This window comes from Bos indicus, chromosome 14 (genome assembly GCF_029378745.1).
Source record: "Bos indicus isolate NIAB-ARS_2022 breed Sahiwal x Tharparkar chromosome 14, NIAB-ARS_B.indTharparkar_mat_pri_1.0, whole genome shotgun sequence".
Taxonomy (NCBI): domain Eukaryota; kingdom Metazoa; phylum Chordata; class Mammalia; order Artiodactyla; family Bovidae; genus Bos; species Bos indicus.
The window spans coordinates 59,531,355-59,550,931 of NC_091773.1; the positions used below are offsets into that span (position 1 = coordinate 59,531,355).

The 19,577-nt window shown below is 34.6% G+C and overlaps 1 protein-coding gene across 1 annotated transcript in view; it reads right to left on the reverse strand.

Moving 5' to 3' along the window:
* The window catches only part of ZFPM2 (zinc finger protein, FOG family member 2), a 523,941-nt gene that overhangs the window by 406,827 nt on the left and 97,537 nt on the right, over positions 1-19,577 (reverse strand). The window contains exon 2 of the mRNA XM_019974004.2: positions 11,200-11,358. Coding sequence (XP_019829563.2) covers positions 11,200-11,358 — 159 coding nt within the window. The remainder of the gene's footprint in view (positions 1-11,199; positions 11,359-19,577) is intronic.

Below are 19,577 nucleotides of genomic sequence, written 5' to 3' on the forward strand. Positions count from 1 at the left end.
CAAAATCCATTCCTTTTACTAGTGATCTAATTTGGAGGTGGGGGGGCACCTTAAAAAGTTCCCCAACACAAACTGACAGTATTATAGAGAAAACATCATTTTTTTTCATAAAAATTGGGTTTCCCTTAGGATATTAGCCTGTTTTCTTATTGTCAGTAACACTATATTTGTATAGAACTATTTCTTGTTGAGTTACTGTATTGTGGTATTCTCTTTCACTGTCAGTCACCAGGTCAAGATACAGCAGCACACAACACAGGCTTAAATGAGGCAGATCCTTGCTGGTGAATCAGTTTCCATATTGGAATCACGTGCAACGTCATAGGAGGCTTAAGAATGACTACGATGCTTCCTTAATCAGCCCAAACTTAACATTTCCTCCACTCTTTATATATATCTTCTCTTTTCTCACTTGTAGACATGTTTTCCTTCCTTTACTAGATGACTTCATCTTTAAGAAATAAAAACATTCTTTTATATATTTCCCTTTCTGCCTCTGTATACATGTGGTCACTTACAGGCACTTACACATACCAACACTTCCATGACCAGAAACAGGTAACATAGATTTCAGTATCAGTTAACTAGCCTGGATCATAAAAAGCATTGGAAAAAAAATAAATAAAAGAAAAGATTATCTAAGACACAAACTACAGTGTCTTGTGCTAATTCTACAGCAAGAACAAAGGCTTCATCAAATCCCATTGTTAAACAGGTAGCCGAGAAGTGAAGTGTTTTATACATCTATACTATAGATATCCACCTAGATAAATCTCTATCTTTAAAAATAATCCTTAAAGAGACCTTCCCTTCTCACTGTCAGAAAAATATAATCACAGCCTACTGTCTGTGCAATTCCACTTTCCATCTCTGCTATGTGCGTTTAAGACTTGGTAAGATACAGCTACTGTCAAGTTTCAGAACAGTTTCTTGTCTAATCTTTCTACTTCTCCAGATCTTTGATACAGAACCTGTTAGAATGTATAGCTTATTTTTCCAGTTCCTATGTTTATCTCACTTCCACTCTTACCATCTGCTGCACTGCATTTCCTTCAGAAAAGTGAAAAGTTTTCACAGTGGCCGGAGCTTTCCCTGCAAACAATGCTCTCTTCTCCTCTTCCTTCCTTCCTTTCTCAGCTTTTTATTTGGCCTTATTTTATGTTAAGGTCAAACTGTTTTAAAGAGTTCACTTTGCAAAGATTTTTACAGGGCTGAAATTCCTATTCAAATAATTTTGATGGATTTTTAAACATTATTGCTATTTATTACTGACTTCTGCCCAAGCACACACATTTTGGTTTGTGCCCAGTCTTTTGAATTACTTGAAAACAACTTCACAAGAAACAAACAATGAGAAATTGTGGCTTATTTCATGCCACCAAATCAGAGTAACAATCATCCAGTTAATATAATGAGTCTAAAGAGCTTTCAATATAGCCCTCTCATTTTACTGAAATGCCAACTCTACTTACTGCAAATTGGTTTATATGGACAGAGTCTTTAAGGGAGGACCAAAAGAATAGAAATCTTTGAAGCACTCCCCTGAAGTATTTATTTACCATTTTTAAGTTTCTTGTATTTACATATGCCCTTATCTTGACTGACACATCATGTCTAATAAGTATTAAAAATACCTGGAAAAAGTGAGTTTAATGCTTCACATGTCCAGGCTTCATCTGATGTGCTCATCTTCTTCTATAAGGATCATATAATGATGGACATCAGAAAACAAAATTAGCTCTCTATCTTTATAACTGCCATCCCTAGGTTTGAATCTGGTATTAACCTTTGGTAATTGTGTGACTTTGGCCAAGTTACTGAAGCTTTGGAAGTTGCAGGTAAAAACAACATCCACCCTGCAGGACAGTAAGTTGATTAGAAATGATGTATATACAGCAGGACTCCTGACTTTCAGGAGCAGTCACCAAATGGAAGGTGTTACTACCATTATTATAATTATTATAATTGGTATGTAGACTCAGTGCCAATCTCTGGAATCTCACTGAACTACTGAAAGACGCTGAAACAGCAATCCGCATTCGTTATCAGTATTTGCTTCACTGGTATAACACATTCACTTATTTTTACTTGACCTTTTAAGAACAACAAAAAAAGTGACTGACTATATTACTATAATTAAATTCATCATACGGCAGCTTTCCACATTCTACATTTAGCACTACCAGAGGTAAAGATTATCCCATCAGGCAATGGAAGGGCAAATGCTTTAATACTGCCTGTTGCTTCTCAAATGATAATCAAAACATTGTGAGAAATTTTACATACTAACAAGAAACTATGAATTTTATATTAGAAGATTAAAAGCTCTGAAACTCTTCCTTGATTTAAACCTAAAAAATGCTAGGGCAGAGAACCAAGAAAAATGTTTTTAAATCATTTATGATGTTTAGCAATAGAAAGCAGAAAAGCCATGGCTACTTCCAAGAGATCAGTTTCTCTACAATGATAACATTTTATCTCAAATTATTATGGGACCAACAGTAGGATTCAAGGTTGTCAACCATGTTAATTCCATATGATTAAAATAAATTAGCTTCTCAGGCTTCCCTAATTCTATTCGTACTTGTAATTTTCTTTGAATAGAAAAATAAATCGAGTTAGTAGATGTAAATGATTGGCACACTAGTGCATATCTGCATGCATTGTTTTATATATATTTTTAATTTGAGCAAAATAAAATTGAAAAATACTTTTTACATTTAGAATAACTGTTTATATAATTACTACTTGAACAAATCTACTTCCTTCAAGAAACACTGGCTCTTCATTCTACCCAGAATATCACTGAGAAAATACAACAATAAAAGAGCTTAAAATATACAGTTTTCCTTAATAGTATTCAGCTAAAATCAGTGATTAATATCTAGAAAAAAGGAAAAAGTCAATCAATAATTCAGATGTCTTCTACTATACAGATGCCTAGTTTTACATATATAAAATAATAGATTAAATAAATTCTTTCTTTTTTCCTGAGTTTCAACATTGTAGGGAAAACAACAAACTTATACTAAGTTTTATAGGCTTTCACTTGCAGAAGAAACAAAATCAAAAAGGCAACATCTCTAAATGATTAAATATGGTTTTATATTGATCTCAGTTTTTATTATTAACAATAATTATGTTGATATAAAATAAAGATATAAACAAAACAGGCATATATCTATCTCTTAATATCTTATATAGTCAGGTAGAAGCAGAATAAACTATGCTATATTACAACATGAAATTGTTTCATAAACTATAATTATGTAATTATATATTTATCAAGTTTTACTATATCTAAAAAATGCCTTTAGTAGATTGCACAATGGAGATCTGTTAATGGTTTGCTTACAGAAAAAGCAATGAATTTAGTTTATCACATGCAAAAACATAACACATATTATCATACAAAATTCATATAAATGATATAATCATGACTCATTCAACATTGTGTAAAATCAATCATGTTAATTTTGTTGAAATTTTCATAATGATATATCTGGCATCAAAGATGAGGTAAACAGAAAGTTTGAATTGATTCTTACAAATAAAATACTAAGCCTTGAACAAAATTTGAACACCCTCTGGTTCCCCAAAAATGAGAAAATGCTAACTCCCCTGAAAGCACAAATTGCCTTCAAATGTTCCTTCATTTTTTTCCCAATAATTGTGGCTTAAGGAAAAAACCAAACTGATATCAAATAAAAAATATGTTTTGGGATTTTAATATGGCCAGAAGAGTGATACCACAATGTCATAAGGTATTTCTTCCTTTTTCCAGTCTTATGAGATAAAAATACAAGTAGGACACTATGATAGCCTCTATTTCTATATTCTAAAAAAAAATTACTTTCCATTTTGCATTGTTGGATGAGTTATGCAAGAAAAATTTAATGATTTTAAAATAAAATTTTTAAAAAGGAGTACTAGATCCAGAAAAACAGAGGGTTTGCCAAGGAACAATAATGTCATGTGGAGGGAGGGGGAAGTGGAGGAGAAGGGAAAGGAGGTCTGTGCCAAGCAAAGCTGGGGGCTGTTCAATCAGCTCTATCAGGGCTCCATCAGTGTCTCCACTCCAGCCAAATCCAGAGAAAACAAGGAGTCAAAGATTCAGGTCAATAAGCTTATAGGCGATTTGCACAAACAGCTCCTCCAGCAAGGTAAAAAACAAAGTCATATTGGCTTTTCTTTTTCATTCCTTCTCTTTGAACTCCCTGGTCCAAACACACCCTGGAAATGTCAATGTTATATGCAAGAATTTAAAAAGCTCAGCTTCTTAATCCCGTTAAGAAAAAAGGAACAAAGTTGCCTGTAAAGATCTCCTTCCTGACTGAACTCAAAGTGATTATGGTAGAGCTGCCTTTTGCAGATTCCGATTCCAGTTGCCCAAGCATCAGAGGAGGCAAAAACATGTCATTAAAGGCACAAATGAGGAAGAAAGAAACCAAACTGACTGAAAAGCATTTATGAACTGTATGTAAACAGACTTTCTGAACTAAAATAATAACAGAATGAAAAGTAAAAAAGAAAACAGGACACAAAATAGCATGAATGTTTGACACTGAATCAAGTGAAAAACAAGCAAGTACTACTCCCCTAACCAAATCTTTATGAAACTGCGCTTTTGCTCTTCTTCTTCTAGTGTTAAGAATTAAGATAATAATTTTGTTGCTTTACCTTGACATGGGGGGTGAGGGATGACAAATGCCAATAATCCAGGCTTTAACAGTCCAAAGAGAAATACGGCTTTCCCTCCGTTCTTAAATTTTGAACAAAGCTACAAAATGACACAAACCATGGAAAGAAAGGCAAGAGTTGGGGGAAAGGAACATCCCCATGAGTCTGGAAACGTATTGGCAGAAATAGTTAAGTACAGTGATGAAATTATTCTGATTTTCATGCCTCCTGCTCTATCTTTCTGAGTCAAGGATGTGAAAATTTATAGAGAACATATACTCAGCTCTGGTGTTGTGGAAGGGAGCAAAGAGACTCATTAGCCTCAAACATCCCTAAACTGTTCTTCCGGAAACTGCATTAACGAGCTACAGATGGAGTCTCATCAAGACTGTTGCTAAAGGGATGGTTCCAGTTGGAGTTATCTGTATTTCCTGACAGCTTCCCCGGTTTTCTTGCTTCCATTTCCTGCTTTCACTTGTACTCTCTGCAGCCCTTCCTTCTCTAGGTAGAGAGAAGTCATCATCATGGCTTTCTCTCAGTTATACTCCAGCTCTCCTCTGTGGCTTACCCAAGCCTTCCACAGCAATAAGAATCCCAGAGACTCCTAGGATGTCAATTCCACAGGTATGGCCACACTTCTCCTGTATCCCCCGGCTCTCTGCTGTCCTCCTCTGGCTTCCTGCAACACTAGCCTCACAGGTACAGTCAACTTGATCCTGGAGTACCAGAGCTCACTCCCTTCCCTCGGGTCTCCACTCAAAGTTCACCTATCCTACCATCACTCTGTATAAGGCGGTGTGCAGCACACACTACACACACACACACACACACACACACCCCACCCACAATGGCATTTTCTCATCCCCACCTGTGCTGCTTTTCTTCATGATGTTCAGCATCACCCATTATATTATACACTGTGAGTTTGATTGTTGTCTGTCTCTCAAGAGCAGGGATGGACTTTTGTCTATTGTTGCATCCCCAGAACCAAGAAAAGGGTCCAACACATAGCAGATGCCTAACATATAAGTTGAGTTGTACTGAATTCAATCTATGGAACTAAACTGGAAGCTCCTGCCAACCTAATTATCTGTTTATGTTTGTTTTTGCTTTGGTATTAATTACTTCTGGGGCTAGAGCTAAATCCAAGTCTGAGTAACTCGGGCTTTATTCTATTTTCGCATTTTGCTATTCTAAAGCTTTTTAAATATAGAAGGACAACCTTTACTTTCTGCACATTACCTGGGTCAAATGTTTTGGAATGTGAGAATGCCCATTGTTACACAGTATCTGTTTTCTTATTTTACGGATTTCCATTATGCTCCCTTTTTTCAACCCTAATTCTTCCAGATTGAAGAGCTCCAACATTAATTCATCTCTTCAAGTAAAACACTGCACCCAGTGACCTCTCTGATCATTCTCTGTATCTAGATAGTAGGACTATAAGAAAGGCTTGCTTTTCTTTCAAAATCAACTTAATGACATTATTTTTCCCTTTCAGACTTTGTTCAGAGATGATATCATCAGAGACCAGTTTGTTAACTTGGTTAACTTTTTCAGAAAATCACTATTGATCATTCAACGTTCACGAATACATAGTTTCTTCAGAGGTTTGTGGTTGTTTGCTTGCTTGCTTGTTGACAGCATCATTTTCTAACAGCCTAATCATACTGGCCTGGCAATTTTCTGCCTGTTCACATACCATGTGACATCCTCCTGGAATGTATCCCAAGACAGGTTTATCTACTTTAGTCATTAACAAACTGAATAGTTCAGTGAGGAAACCATCTTCCAAATAATTAATAATAGTAAGCCAGTTTTAGAGCTGCTTTAATATCACCTCCATTGTAAATCTTACTGTCTCTGAGTTGATCCAAGAATTGCTAGTATATATGAGTCCCCACCTGCCAGCAGTGACATAACCAAAAGCGCCCCAGGTTGCTTTCCAGACCACCTATATTTCCATTTATACTAGTTTGCTTAGCTCTAAACCAACACTGAGGTTCTTCCATGTTTATTCTATAAGCCAGAACAAAGGCAGAAAAAAAGGCACTGCAGCAAAGACTTCAGTACACAGGAAAGGTGCAGCACTTATGCACCCAGCCTTGATGTCTTCGTCATCTGTAAATTCAAGGAAATAATTCTTGCTTGTTTCCTTCCTCTCTGAGATACGGTAAGGCAAGATGCCAAAGGATCTAAACTCACTGCACCAAAGAGGATGATGCACACTGAAAGCAGTGCTTTACGCTTTGCTAAATTTCTTAAAATCTAAAAGGATCAAAGCAACTTTGAAATAGCATCTTTTTATAAACATAGTTCATTTGATTCATTTCAAAGATGAAAAACAAAAACATGAAACATGCAACCAAACCCAAAGTAAAAAGTTAAAAAGGAATCAATAGAATTGTCAGATTCAAAATTAGGCCCCCTTTGACTATAACAAGGTTTTATTAAAGTGATCTTTTCCATTTTAATTGTAAATATTTAGGCTTTAGATTCATGTGATTAAAAATTCTACACATTTAAAAATGACAAAAGTCTGACCAACTTGTTTTACATTTCTGTGGAATATTACATTATAAGAGTGATTTGGATCACATTTAATCACATTTTATAACTAGGAACTTTACTAACATTAATAGATACTTTGAGACTTGTAAAAAAAAAAAGAGTCTTCCCCTTGACAACAAAAGAATAGATAATATTCATGTGGAACAGAGGAAAATGCCACAATAATAAGTAAATAACTATTCTAAACACTGAAAACATCCTACATAATGTAGAGGTTCAATTTCAAAAGGAAACAGCAACTTTTACCCATGATAAGCTATGTCTCCAGAAAGTCGAAATTTTTCTTCTTTTCTAAAAAAGAAAAGTTACAATACAATAGATTGCTTTTATACAAAAGACAGTTGCTAAAATATAAATGAAGATATATTGTAACTATATGAGTATCTCAATACTCTTCTCTGACAATGTGTCAAAATACCTTGTTTGGAAAACAAGATACTCCAGCCATGTTTTTGTGATCTTAGTTTTTAAATTCCTATCCTATTTGATAAGAGTATCTCTGGAACCCAGTGAAACAACTACATCATTGTCAGATTGTGATTTTGACTAGATTTTTAGACAAAGAAACTTTCAAAATAATCCAATTCATTTTCTTACACATATTTACAATGTTTAAGTTGTCACAAATCATTTAGAATATACGCAAAAGTATGTTTCATCCATGATCCCAACTTAAAAATAGTTTTCATCAGAATAACAATTCTCACATGCTTCTTCAATCATGACTCTGGCATCATTAACCATTTAAATACATATACTCTTTTAAACCTATCTGTCTTCTTCCCTGCAAGAAAACATAATTATGTGTCACTGAGACTAATTTGTACATTTCTGCAGAAAGATTAGATTCTAATTTTCCAGAGAGAAAATTTTTTCTTCCTATTACAGTTAATCAACTTAAATGAAAAATGAATGGAATCCCTGTATGACCTCAAGGGGATGCAATTCATATCAAAGAGTTGTCTCTCTTTCACACCAGTTCTTACTGCTTCAGTGGGAATTCCCTGGTCTCACAACTTATGAGAGTAAAATAACGAAATTCTTTTCCTATTAAATAAAGCGACAGTGGTTTGAAATAGTAGAGTAGTATTTATCCTAAAAAATATTATGTCAAAATTAGAATTCTATTCCCACCTAGCATTATTATCTAGCTTCAAATTAAACAGAGAATTATTTGTATAATATATATTAATTATATATTTTTAATATATTACCTATGTGTGCATGTGTGTGCTGCTGCTGCTGCTATATCGCTTCAGTCGTGTCCGACTCTGTGCGACCCCATAGACGGCAGCCCACCAGACTCCCCCGTCCCTGGGATTCTCCAGGCAAGAACACTGGAGTGGGTTGCCATTTCCTTCTCCAATGCATGAAAGTGAAAAGTGAAAGTGAAGTTGCTCAGTCGTGTCCGACTCTTTGCGACCCCATGGACTGCAGCCCACCAGGCTCCTCCGTCCATGTGATTTTCCAAGCAAGAGTAGTGGAGTGGGGTGCCATTGCCTTCTCCAATGTGTGTGCTAGGTCATTTCAATCATGTCTGACTCTATGTGACCTTTGGACTGTAACCTATCAAGCTCCTCTGTCCATGGGGATTCTCCAGGCAAGAAGACTGGAGTGGGTTGACATGTCCTCCTCCAGGGAATCTTCGAAACCCAGGGATGAAACCTGCATCTCTTTTGTCTCCTATTGTAGGCAGTTTCTTTACCACTAGCACCACCTGGGAAGCCCCATGTTACCTACATTATATATTAAATGTTACTTTGATATATTTTTCAACTTTCCAATTATTTATCAAACAGTTAATAATGTTTATTAAACAATGTTCTTAAGAATTGTAATTCAGTTTTGTTTCATTTTTTTTTTTTTAGTCCCTCAAGGCCTGTCATTATTTTTCATTGAGTTAAGACTCTGTTTAGTATAGATGGAAGTTATTATTCTGAGACTATAATTATGTAATCCTATAATAAGCATCTGCTATAAGTCCATTTAGGACTTTCCTTGTGGCTCAGACGGTAAAGCATCTGCCTGCAATGCAGGAGACCTGGGTTCAACCCCTGGGTCAGGAAGATCCCCTGGAGAAGGAAATGGCAACCCACTCCAGTACTCTTGCCTGGAAAATTCCAAAGAGGAGCCTGGTAGGCTACAGTCCATGAGGTTGCAAGAGTTGGACACAACTGAGTGACTTCACTTTCATTTTCACTATAAGTCCATTTTCTTCCAAGAAACTACTAACTTAAAATTTGAAGTTTTATTAGGTGGACCAAAGAAGTTCATTTGGGTTTTCTATAACATCTTACAGAAAAACCTGCACAAACTTCTTTTGCCAACCCAATATATTCTTTCATTAAACACAGGCCATCACCAATGATTATTACCAAATGTAAACAACATCTAATAATTATTATTACTGCTCTCCCTGGATTAATAAATTGACAAAATTCTTGAGTCCATGCACTAAGTCTTAAGGACAAGAGTAAGAAGAATAAATGATACTTAATAGCTATTGGTTCCTTTCTTTATTGCAGTCCTGCAATGTAAGGTAGGTTCTCTACAGTGCACACAAGAGTGTATTTCCTGATAAAGATGGAAAATGGGATGCCTTCAAACATATTTAAAAACTCTTCCTCTCCATATAGCTCTACTATGTATTGTTGTGGTTATGCAGCATCAAGAAATGGTTCCAATAGGGAAAATATTAATTTAGCCTGATATCTAAGTCAATACTAAAAAAGAAGGTCTATTCTGTCCCTACCATTCTTGTTTTCAACCAAAAGTCTCTGATGTGGGGGCCAAGGACCAGGTTACAAAGTCATCTTGAAGTATCTAGGAGTTAATGGTCAAAGAGGTTTTCTGAACTTCTATAAACATGTATCAAATATAAATAGTTGGCTGCTGAGACATGTATATTAGCAGTCTGGGGGGATGATATATCAGCATTCTTGATTTCAGACTATCAATTCTGATCATCAAATTCACACAAACATGTAAAAACTCACTTTCCATAATTTCTCTATCTGCCTAAAACAAAAAAAAATATTGCTTACAAGAAACATAAACAGACATACAGAGATAGACAGACACTCTCAGTCATGCCCTATGGGAAACAACCATGGTAAAATCAATAAAAGTAGCTATTCTGAAACCAAAGAAGTAACCTGAACACTTGTGAAATCATACATTGGTGCAGGAGGTAACAGAAGATCCACCTCACTTGCAGACGCCAAACAATCATTTGAAAAATTAAAAAGAATCATAAGAACCCTTAAACTCAGTTTTGGAAAAGCAAGTTAAATAATGAGTATACATGACCAATGAGGACATAGTTACTGGCAGGGCCACTTGGCTCCAAGTCAAGATAGGCTGGAAATAGGTTGAGATCCAGTGTCTCAGGTTTTTCCTCTGTTATAAGATAGTGTATCAAAAGAATATTTAGAAGACAGAAAGAGTGTGTATTTTCTTATTTGTCAATATCTAAAAAGAGCACCATCCTCAATGTTGAAAGTCAATGTCAAACACTTAAGGCATTCAGTGTCCAAAAGAAATGAGCTCAAACCTTGTATAGGGACTCTGGCCCATTCCCTGCTTACCCTCAATGATGAATTCAGTGCCTTGTAAACAACTGATGTTCAATAATATTTGTGGAAGGGATAAATGATGAACAGTAAATATATTGTAGTCAACTGTCCAAGCAACATGAAAATATTCAGTCAACTGGCCAATCAATATGAAACTATGTGTTTAAATACACCGTATGACTTATGAGTTATAAATTTTTTTTATCTTTCAAAATAATATTGCATTTTAAAAATCCTGTACACATTTTCAGACTGTTGAATTAAATATTAGCACCCCGAACACTCTTCCTCCAGTATATCAGTGCACTTTTCAACTACACAAAATCATCTGAGTAAATGGACTCACATATCATGCCCAGCCATTAATGATTACCTTTGTTGCAAAAGTATTCCACCTCTTCACAACTCAGATTTTCAGGCCCAAATTCTGTGGAAAAGCTTTCCTCCAGTGGAAAGTCCCCCTTTGATATAATGTCTGTTTCCTCTGATGGACATTCTTCTTCTTCCTCTTCAATGGCATCCTCTAGCGGCCCTTGAAAAAGAAGAGGGACACTGTACAAAAAAAATCCAAAGAATTGTGTGAAATAAAATCCTTAAACAGGGTCTTTTTGATTAAGGTGGTGAAGGAGGATAAGGTATTCTACGAAAGGACAAGTAGTACCAAGGGCACCTAGACAAGATAATGCCACATCTGCATCAACAAGTATACTGAGCAATTTAACAAGTGGAAAGAAACCTGTTCCTGAAATTACTAAATAGAAAGCAACCTCCATCTCCCATCCTTCCCCACCTCCAACTTGAAGACCAAAGCTTATTCTTTTATTCTCTCCTGAAGAGCAAAACTGTGCACTTTATGTTCATTTGTTAGAATTAACTGCCTGGTAAAGAGTACAAGTCTCTTTTACACTGTTGTACAATTTTACCTGAGATTTTAATAAAGATTTAAAGTAATTGAATGCATTTTAATTGAACTGAGATTTTAATAAAGTCAATACTTTTAAAAATCCATCTTAAGAGTGGATTCTGAGAAAAGATTTCATTATATGTGTTTGAAGCTTGAAGAAAAAATTACATATTTCTCTCCCTGATGAAAGCATAACCCTATTCATAATTAATTGAATTTTTTCTGAAATGAAAAGTAGTTTTCTAATGAAAAAAATGTAATTTGTATTTATGTGATACTTTTTCTGTAATAAAAATACAACTTCCTTAGAGTGAATGAGTCAGGTGCATTACATTAATGGACCTATTTTATTGAAAGGAAAGGGTGGGCTGTAGTTGTTGAGATGGATCTGAAGTGGATGACATGGAAATACCACATGGCCGATTGTGAATTTCTGACTGCCCAGAAGAATCAAAGTATCCGACTCATTTTACGAAGTGGAAGCCTGCATTTGCTCCTAAAGAAGCACTGTGGCATTTCATCCAAAGAACACAATTATGGTAATTTGTACTAATTGTCACTCATGTCAGCAGTCTCATCAGACAGGCTAAATACTTAAAAGGCTTAGGCAGTCTCTTTCTCTTACTTCTTGGAAATGTGGATTTAAATTTAAGGTACATTCAAGCCAAAAAAAATTATTACAGAGTTTCTTTGTCCTTTCTAAAATTTATTTTTTCTTCTTTTCTCCAAAATAACAAATGTTAAGGAAGAAAGGATGCACTAATTCCAAACACTCTGGTAATGTGCTTTTTCAATTCTAGGTGGAAAGTTAAAAAAAAACCTTGTGTGCTCAGTTGCATTCAAAAGCCATGGATCTCATATTAGTTTTTATCTCTTGTTCATTATTTCAAGTAATATATAATCTTTCACCTTTTAACAATTATGTCAAGTACTAAGACATGCAAGGAATATATAAAATAGTAATAAGGTAAAATATTACAATCACTAAAACAGTTATTTGAATAATTTTAATTATTAACTGCAAGTCTAACAAGGAATAAAATAGAATATTTTCCATGTTTTTATTTTTTCAAGATACTTAGTTTTAATAACAAGTTTGGTCAAAATAAGACACCTAAACCGTCTCACTTTTATATCTCATATAGGACTTTCAAAGTACTTTCTTATGTGATCTTTAAAATAACCCAGTGAGGTAGGTATGGAAATTATTATTCTTTCTTTTGGTAAATCTGGAAAGTAAAGGTCAGGAGGTTAGCTAACCAGAATAAGGCTACAAGTTAATATGTGGAAAAGTTGACATGAAAACTCTATTTTATTTTAAAATGCCTTTTATACCACACCACTATGCAAACCATTCTTTTGTAGTTATAAATGCATTCTTTCATAAGTAAAACTATAAAACAGGTTACTCATAAACACAGAATCCTTCAGAAATTGCTCATGTCTACTAACATAACTTTATTTTTAGGTGTTTAAAGATCTAGTCTTAAAATTGAGAAACCTCTTACTGCTCTTCTCAGATTATCAAAAATCAACCAAAATTTAAACCCTCCCAGCAAAAATAACCAGGAAAGTCTTTTTTACAGACATTACCAAAAATAAAATAATTGATTATGAATATATAATTATTTGCATAATTTATATCCTTACCAAGTCAATCTATAAAGGAAACTGCCTTAATATCAGTTTATATCATGTAACAGACAAGACAATCTAGACTTCTTTTGGAATACATACTCTTGGGTTTGGTTAACAAAAAATAAATCTCTAATTGTAAAATAAATATTTTAAATAATTCATATAAATTTTACTGAATGTCTTTTTTACTTGTGTATGCTCTTCAATTACAAAAGCCTATATATTATAAAGAAAGTGCATGCACATTACTAGAATAAAATTAATAGTAAAATACTTTGTTTTTTAAAAATAAAATGTGAGCAGACTTTCTAACATTCGTAAAAGAGTCTTTATTGAAGATAATATGTACTTGAACAATTACTTAAAATCGTCCAGGACTTAACAATTTGGCTCCAATAGTATACATTAAAATAAAATTTAATCACATTATTAAAAATTAAATGGAAACTCTTATGTGAAATTTTGAAAGAAACCCACAAAACATTGATATAGCCTCAATAAGTGTCTAACCAAGCCATTCATATATATACACATATGTGAAAAAGGCTTCCGCATCATATATAACTTTTATTTATCAAAGATTATGGTAAGATCTTAATTGACAGTATAATGTTGTATATTCCAGGGGCTGTTTTATGTTGGCTATCTATTTGCAATTCAAAGCATGTAACTGAAAAGAAGCACTTATTGTCAAAAACAAATTACAAAAATCCAAATGAAAGGTAAAAGAAATTTCTGAGTTCACTGCTCAAAATACATGAGATCTCACTGTCAATATTTATAACAGGTTAAAAAAAGGTGATTTAGTAACCAGTGTGTATTTCGCCCAAAGCACGTGTCAGATTGATATAATTTATTGTACTTTAAAATGTGAAATTACTAACCATTTCTTTATCTATGCTATCAAATCAGGCTCTGGCAAAAAGGTTTCTCTTAAAATGCATAGTATTTATGGTTTAAGATTAGATCTCACTCTACTCTCTATATTGCAAACCTTACAGATAATCGGTAGCTATAAACTAACATTTTAAGAGGGTAAGAGACACTTGAAGCACAATTAATAGCACCAATGAAGGAGGGAATGAAGGAACCTCCTGTGTATGGATTAGTGGGCACAGAAGTCCACTTCAGAAAAATCACCACACGTAATTTGACACAAATAATAATATCTACTTAGAAAAGGCTTACGACTGAGCTCTCTGTGCCCTCATGGAGAAAATTACTTCTGATTGAGGCCACTTGGCAGGCAAGTGAAAGGAAATCTGAATTTCAACTCTTCAATTGCCTCTGATTTACAGATATTCAAACACACTCCAGAATGAACTGTCTTAATGTTTATAAATATAAATATTTATCTGATTTTCCAAATGCGAACAATTAGCTGTACATCCTAAAGTTATGAATACAACAATGCTGGATGTCTGGCCCACAACGGTGTTAATCATCTCTCAGAATGAAGAGGTATCTTTTCATTTTTGTATTGGATTAATAATAGAGATTACCGGAAGATTCTGGTGGATGCAAAGAAATACTTCCATTTTCAGAAAGGGAGATAACTGGTACCTAGGAACCACCTGAATTGACCACTACTTCTACTACTTCTGCCCTCTAGAGATAAAGCTGAAGCTGAGAAGGGTGGTGCAGATTCACAACACTTGATATTACCCAGGACCTTCCCAAAGTGCAGGAAAGCTTTATTTGTGTGTGTTAGTCACTCAGTTGTGTCTGACTCTTTGCGAACCCATGGACTGTGGCCTGCCGGGCTCCTCTGTCCATGGGATTCTCCAGGCAAGAATACTGGAGTGGGTAGCCATTCCCTTCTGCAGGGGGTTCATCCTGACGGAGGGATTGAACCCGAGTCTCTTGCCTTGAAGGCAGATTCTTTACCACCTGAGCAATCAGGGAGGCCTGCTGGTATTTGCTAAGGTTTTATTCACCGAGCACCAACAGATATGTTGCAAAAGTCGAGCCTATGTGTGGCAGAAACTTTTCACGTGGTGGTTGTTTCAGTGATTCGGAATTGGCAAAGAACAATAGGGGCATTCAAGGTTAAGTAGTCCTATCCTATATAAAGGTAGTGTAATCGCTGAATGAAATGAATGTCAAGAACTAGATTTATTTAGTTAAGAAGCATTTTGAGGAGTAGTTCTCCCTGGACAAATGAATTCATGAGAAAATTATTACTATGATTTCAGGTGGTTAAAGAAATCCCTGAAGCCCATCCAAAGCCACTGGAGTAAAAGCTAGATGACAAAAAAAAAAAAAAAAGGCAAACAAGCAAAAACTCTAGGGAAAAATATAGGAGATATATAAGAATTTAGAGGACATAGGATTAAAATAAGCAATACAAGGAGGAAATGCAAAAAATGATAAAGACCAACATCATAAATATTAAATCAAATAAACATGTCTTTCAACATATATTATCTTGATAAAAAATTTCCTACTCTGGCAGCCTACTATAAACTAGACTGATCCTCACATAAATGTCAGATTGTCTTTGTTCATATAAATTCAAAGCACTTCAGAATGAGGCACCCAAGAAAGAAATTAAATTCTACAGAAATTAATATACATTGTCAATTATGTTGAAGAGAAACGCCAAATTCTATATTCCGATACAATGTCCCCCAAAATGGTTTCTTCCTCTTAAGTACTCGCTGGAATTAATTTATTATAAATTGTTTTAGTTAGGTTTTGTATATGTTTTGATTAAAACAAGACACTTTGCCATAATGGAACTATAGAGAGCATTCAGTCTCCTCTCCATGCATTAATATTCTAAGCATTCTAGAGGCTGCACAAGACTAGCCACCTAGCAAAATGAGACTGTTTCAGAATACTGGGCAGCCTTGATTACAACCGACAGGTGGGAAGAAATTCGAATTAAAATATTATCATTCCCAATAATTACAATAATCCATCACAGTGTGCTCAGAAATTCTGCTAGGTGAGTTTCCTCTAAAACACACAAGTATTTCCAAACCTTTTTATTCTGTGTTTTTAAATGTATGCCATTTCAGGTCATTTTTACATCTGTTAGTATTATTAAAACTTCCATCAAAAATTTATTACATAATTTTACATACAGGACATATGCAGAACAAAGAACACGAAATAAATTTCTTAAAATCTTAATGAACAAATGAAAATGAAAATGGTGTACTGTCTCCAAGTTGCCAGCTCCTGTTTTGTGCTTCTTTAAAGCTGTTTGCAAAAGAATCATTCACACAAAGGAGTAAGAAGGTACATAAAACCTACTGTATATAAAACAATAGATATCTTTAAATCTGACAATTCAAACAATAATATATACCATTCTTTAAAATTACATAATAATTAGCCCACGTTTCCATGTAATGCTATCTTTCAAAAAGTGAATATGACAATATAAGCTAGGGATAAGAAAGTCAAATTAAAGGGATAGGCAAATTATGGTTTACATTTAATACATAATATACAAATATGTCAAAACTCTATACAGGTATGCTGTATGTTAGTTAATAGGTAAGGGGAATTAATATAAACTTTCCATTCTAAACTTATGTCACATTCTCTACATGTGATATAAATGTGGCAGTGGACTAATATTAATATTTAAATTGGATGTCATTACCGAATCATCTGTATTCTAGTCTCATATATCTCCGTTAATCTCAGGATGATATTCATAAAACACAAAATATAAAATCCTTCTAATAGGAAAGACTGTTAGTTTCATACATTCTGTACAATATGGCTTGTTTGTTCAGTTAGAAATGAAAAGTAAAAATGCAACTCTAAAAAGCAGAAATCCACAAAAATGCACTCCTCCCCATCTCATTATGGAGTAGGAACATGTCTATCTTTAGAGTACTAATATCTTTTGACTGTATCTGGGGCATTTTTTGTGGCTCTCAGTAGTTCCTCTCAGAGTTTTCAGCTGCTACACTCAGATTCCTTAGAATCATCATTACGCTGTAGGCACACCTCAAAATGCTACTCACCTGATTCCTATTACATTTGTCTCGTGCATATCCCACAGAGTCATTTAATGAGAAGGGGCAGGGAAAAGGCATGCTCTTTGGACAGTGCAAATCCATACTAACTCATGTAATTGAGCTTAACAGCAAGAATAAAACCTTATTTCTGTAGTTTAAAAAAACAGCATTTTAAACGAGCAAGTTCTTCCTGCAGTCACTCACTTTTAACAATAGTTGCATCAGGGGATCTAGTAGGAAGGAAACATTTTTATTAATTTTTCTCTTATCTGCCAAAAGAATGTTGATTTTTTCATTTGCGTTTGTTGCCTGCAGGTAGCAGACCACAGAATTATATAGTAGAAATTCTTCTTTTTGATTAATTTCTTTCCATGTGTTAGGTTATTTCTTATATATAATTGATTTTGGGCTTTGCTCATAGCTGTACATCTTTTTTATATCTGTACCAACTGCTGTCCTTCAATCTAGAAAGTTGAAGGAAATTACCTGAATTTGTTAAGTTTATTAAAAATGAGATCTGTGAATATTTAAATTGAGTTTTGAAATGTTAATGCAAAAAAAGATATTAGAGAATTTTTAATGGTGGGTTCAATTTGACCATATTCCATTGTAAAAAGAAGAGAAGAGGGTCAGGTTTTATTCAAATTGTTTCTTTAGGGGAAAAAATGAACTGTTTGATTTTTATAAAAATAGAATAATATTCTTTGCTACAAGGTCCTTGGCCATTTTTATTAGATAGCAGTATTAACACTTCTTATATGTAAATCTGAGAACACTTTAAATTCTTTAACTTTTTCCCCTGAAATGCTCTGTTTTTGGAACCTTCAAATTAAGCCAATGATACTAACAAGAAAATACTTTTGCTTACAACATATGCAAACCTAGCAAGCAGCAACTAATCACACAGAGCAGATTAAACACTGACATCACAGGAAAAACAAAGTCAGATGAGGAAATCCAGATAAATTTAAACTAGAATCTCTAATGACCAATTTACTCTCAGGCAGTAACTCAGGCATTGAAAAAAAGTCAGTTCATTAATAAGTGCCTTGTGCATTGACCCAGGAAGTCAGTGACAGAGCTGGCACTGAAATTCACATATTTTGTAATCAGGCCTCTCAGTCCAGAGCCTCACAAAGCTTTCTGAAGATGGTAACTGTATCATAAAGAAACGCAAAAGTATATTCATTACTAAAAGTATGTATTTCTATATGATTTATTTCAATAATATAAAGCCCTTGGTAATAACTAAAAATAGATAAAAATCTTATAAATTATTTTGTTATTTTTATGAGACGTTCATGGACTCATGTATTTATTCATTCATTTGTTATTCACTTAACCAGTATTTATTAAGGGTGAAGCACATGGCAGGCACTATATCGCATACCGAGTTAACAGTAATGTACAAAGTGGATGGTCCCAGCCAGAAAGGAGTGGATAACTGAATGAAGCAGACGAATGTTACACATACAATACATGCAACTTTGTTTTAAGATGCTCCATTTTAACATGGGGCGGGCAAGAAAGCCTTCTTAGATATCCTAAATTCCAGTTATTTGTGCATTTTCTTATTTCCTCAGATATAATTTTATCTGACCTCCATTTGTAACTGGAAGTAACAAGTATGGTTTGGTACCTAGCATTTACCCATGGCATTTAATGTTGCTGCTGCTGCTGCCAAGTCCCTTCAGTTGTGTCCGACTCTGTGCGACCCCATAGACGGCAGCCCACCAGGCTCCCCCGTCCCTGGGATTCTCCAGGCAAGAACACTGGAGTGGGTTGCCATTTCCTTCTCCAATGCAGGAAAGTGAAAAGTGAAAGTGAAGACGCTTAGTCGTATCCGACTCTTAGCGACCCCATGGACTGCAGCCTACCAGGCTCCTCCGTCCATGGGATTTTCTAGGCAAGAGTACTGGAGTGGGGTGCCATTGCCTTCTCCATGGCATTTGATAGTTATTCAAATAAGAAAATTTTAGTTGAATTTAATTGTCATAAAGTTGAAGATCAAATGAAGGAGAGAGAATACTGGGTCAAATTATTACTAATTATATTGTTGAAGGAAGTTTATTCTGCTATCAGTGTGAAATCCATGTCATTTCCTGGTTATTCAAATCAGGTGCCTTCCACCCACAGCCTGCCAAAAGTTTTCTGGGGGATGTGAGATCAGGCAAGCAGAAAATCTTCCACAAAATCAACTCTGCTATCACAACAGATCATCAGGTGTTA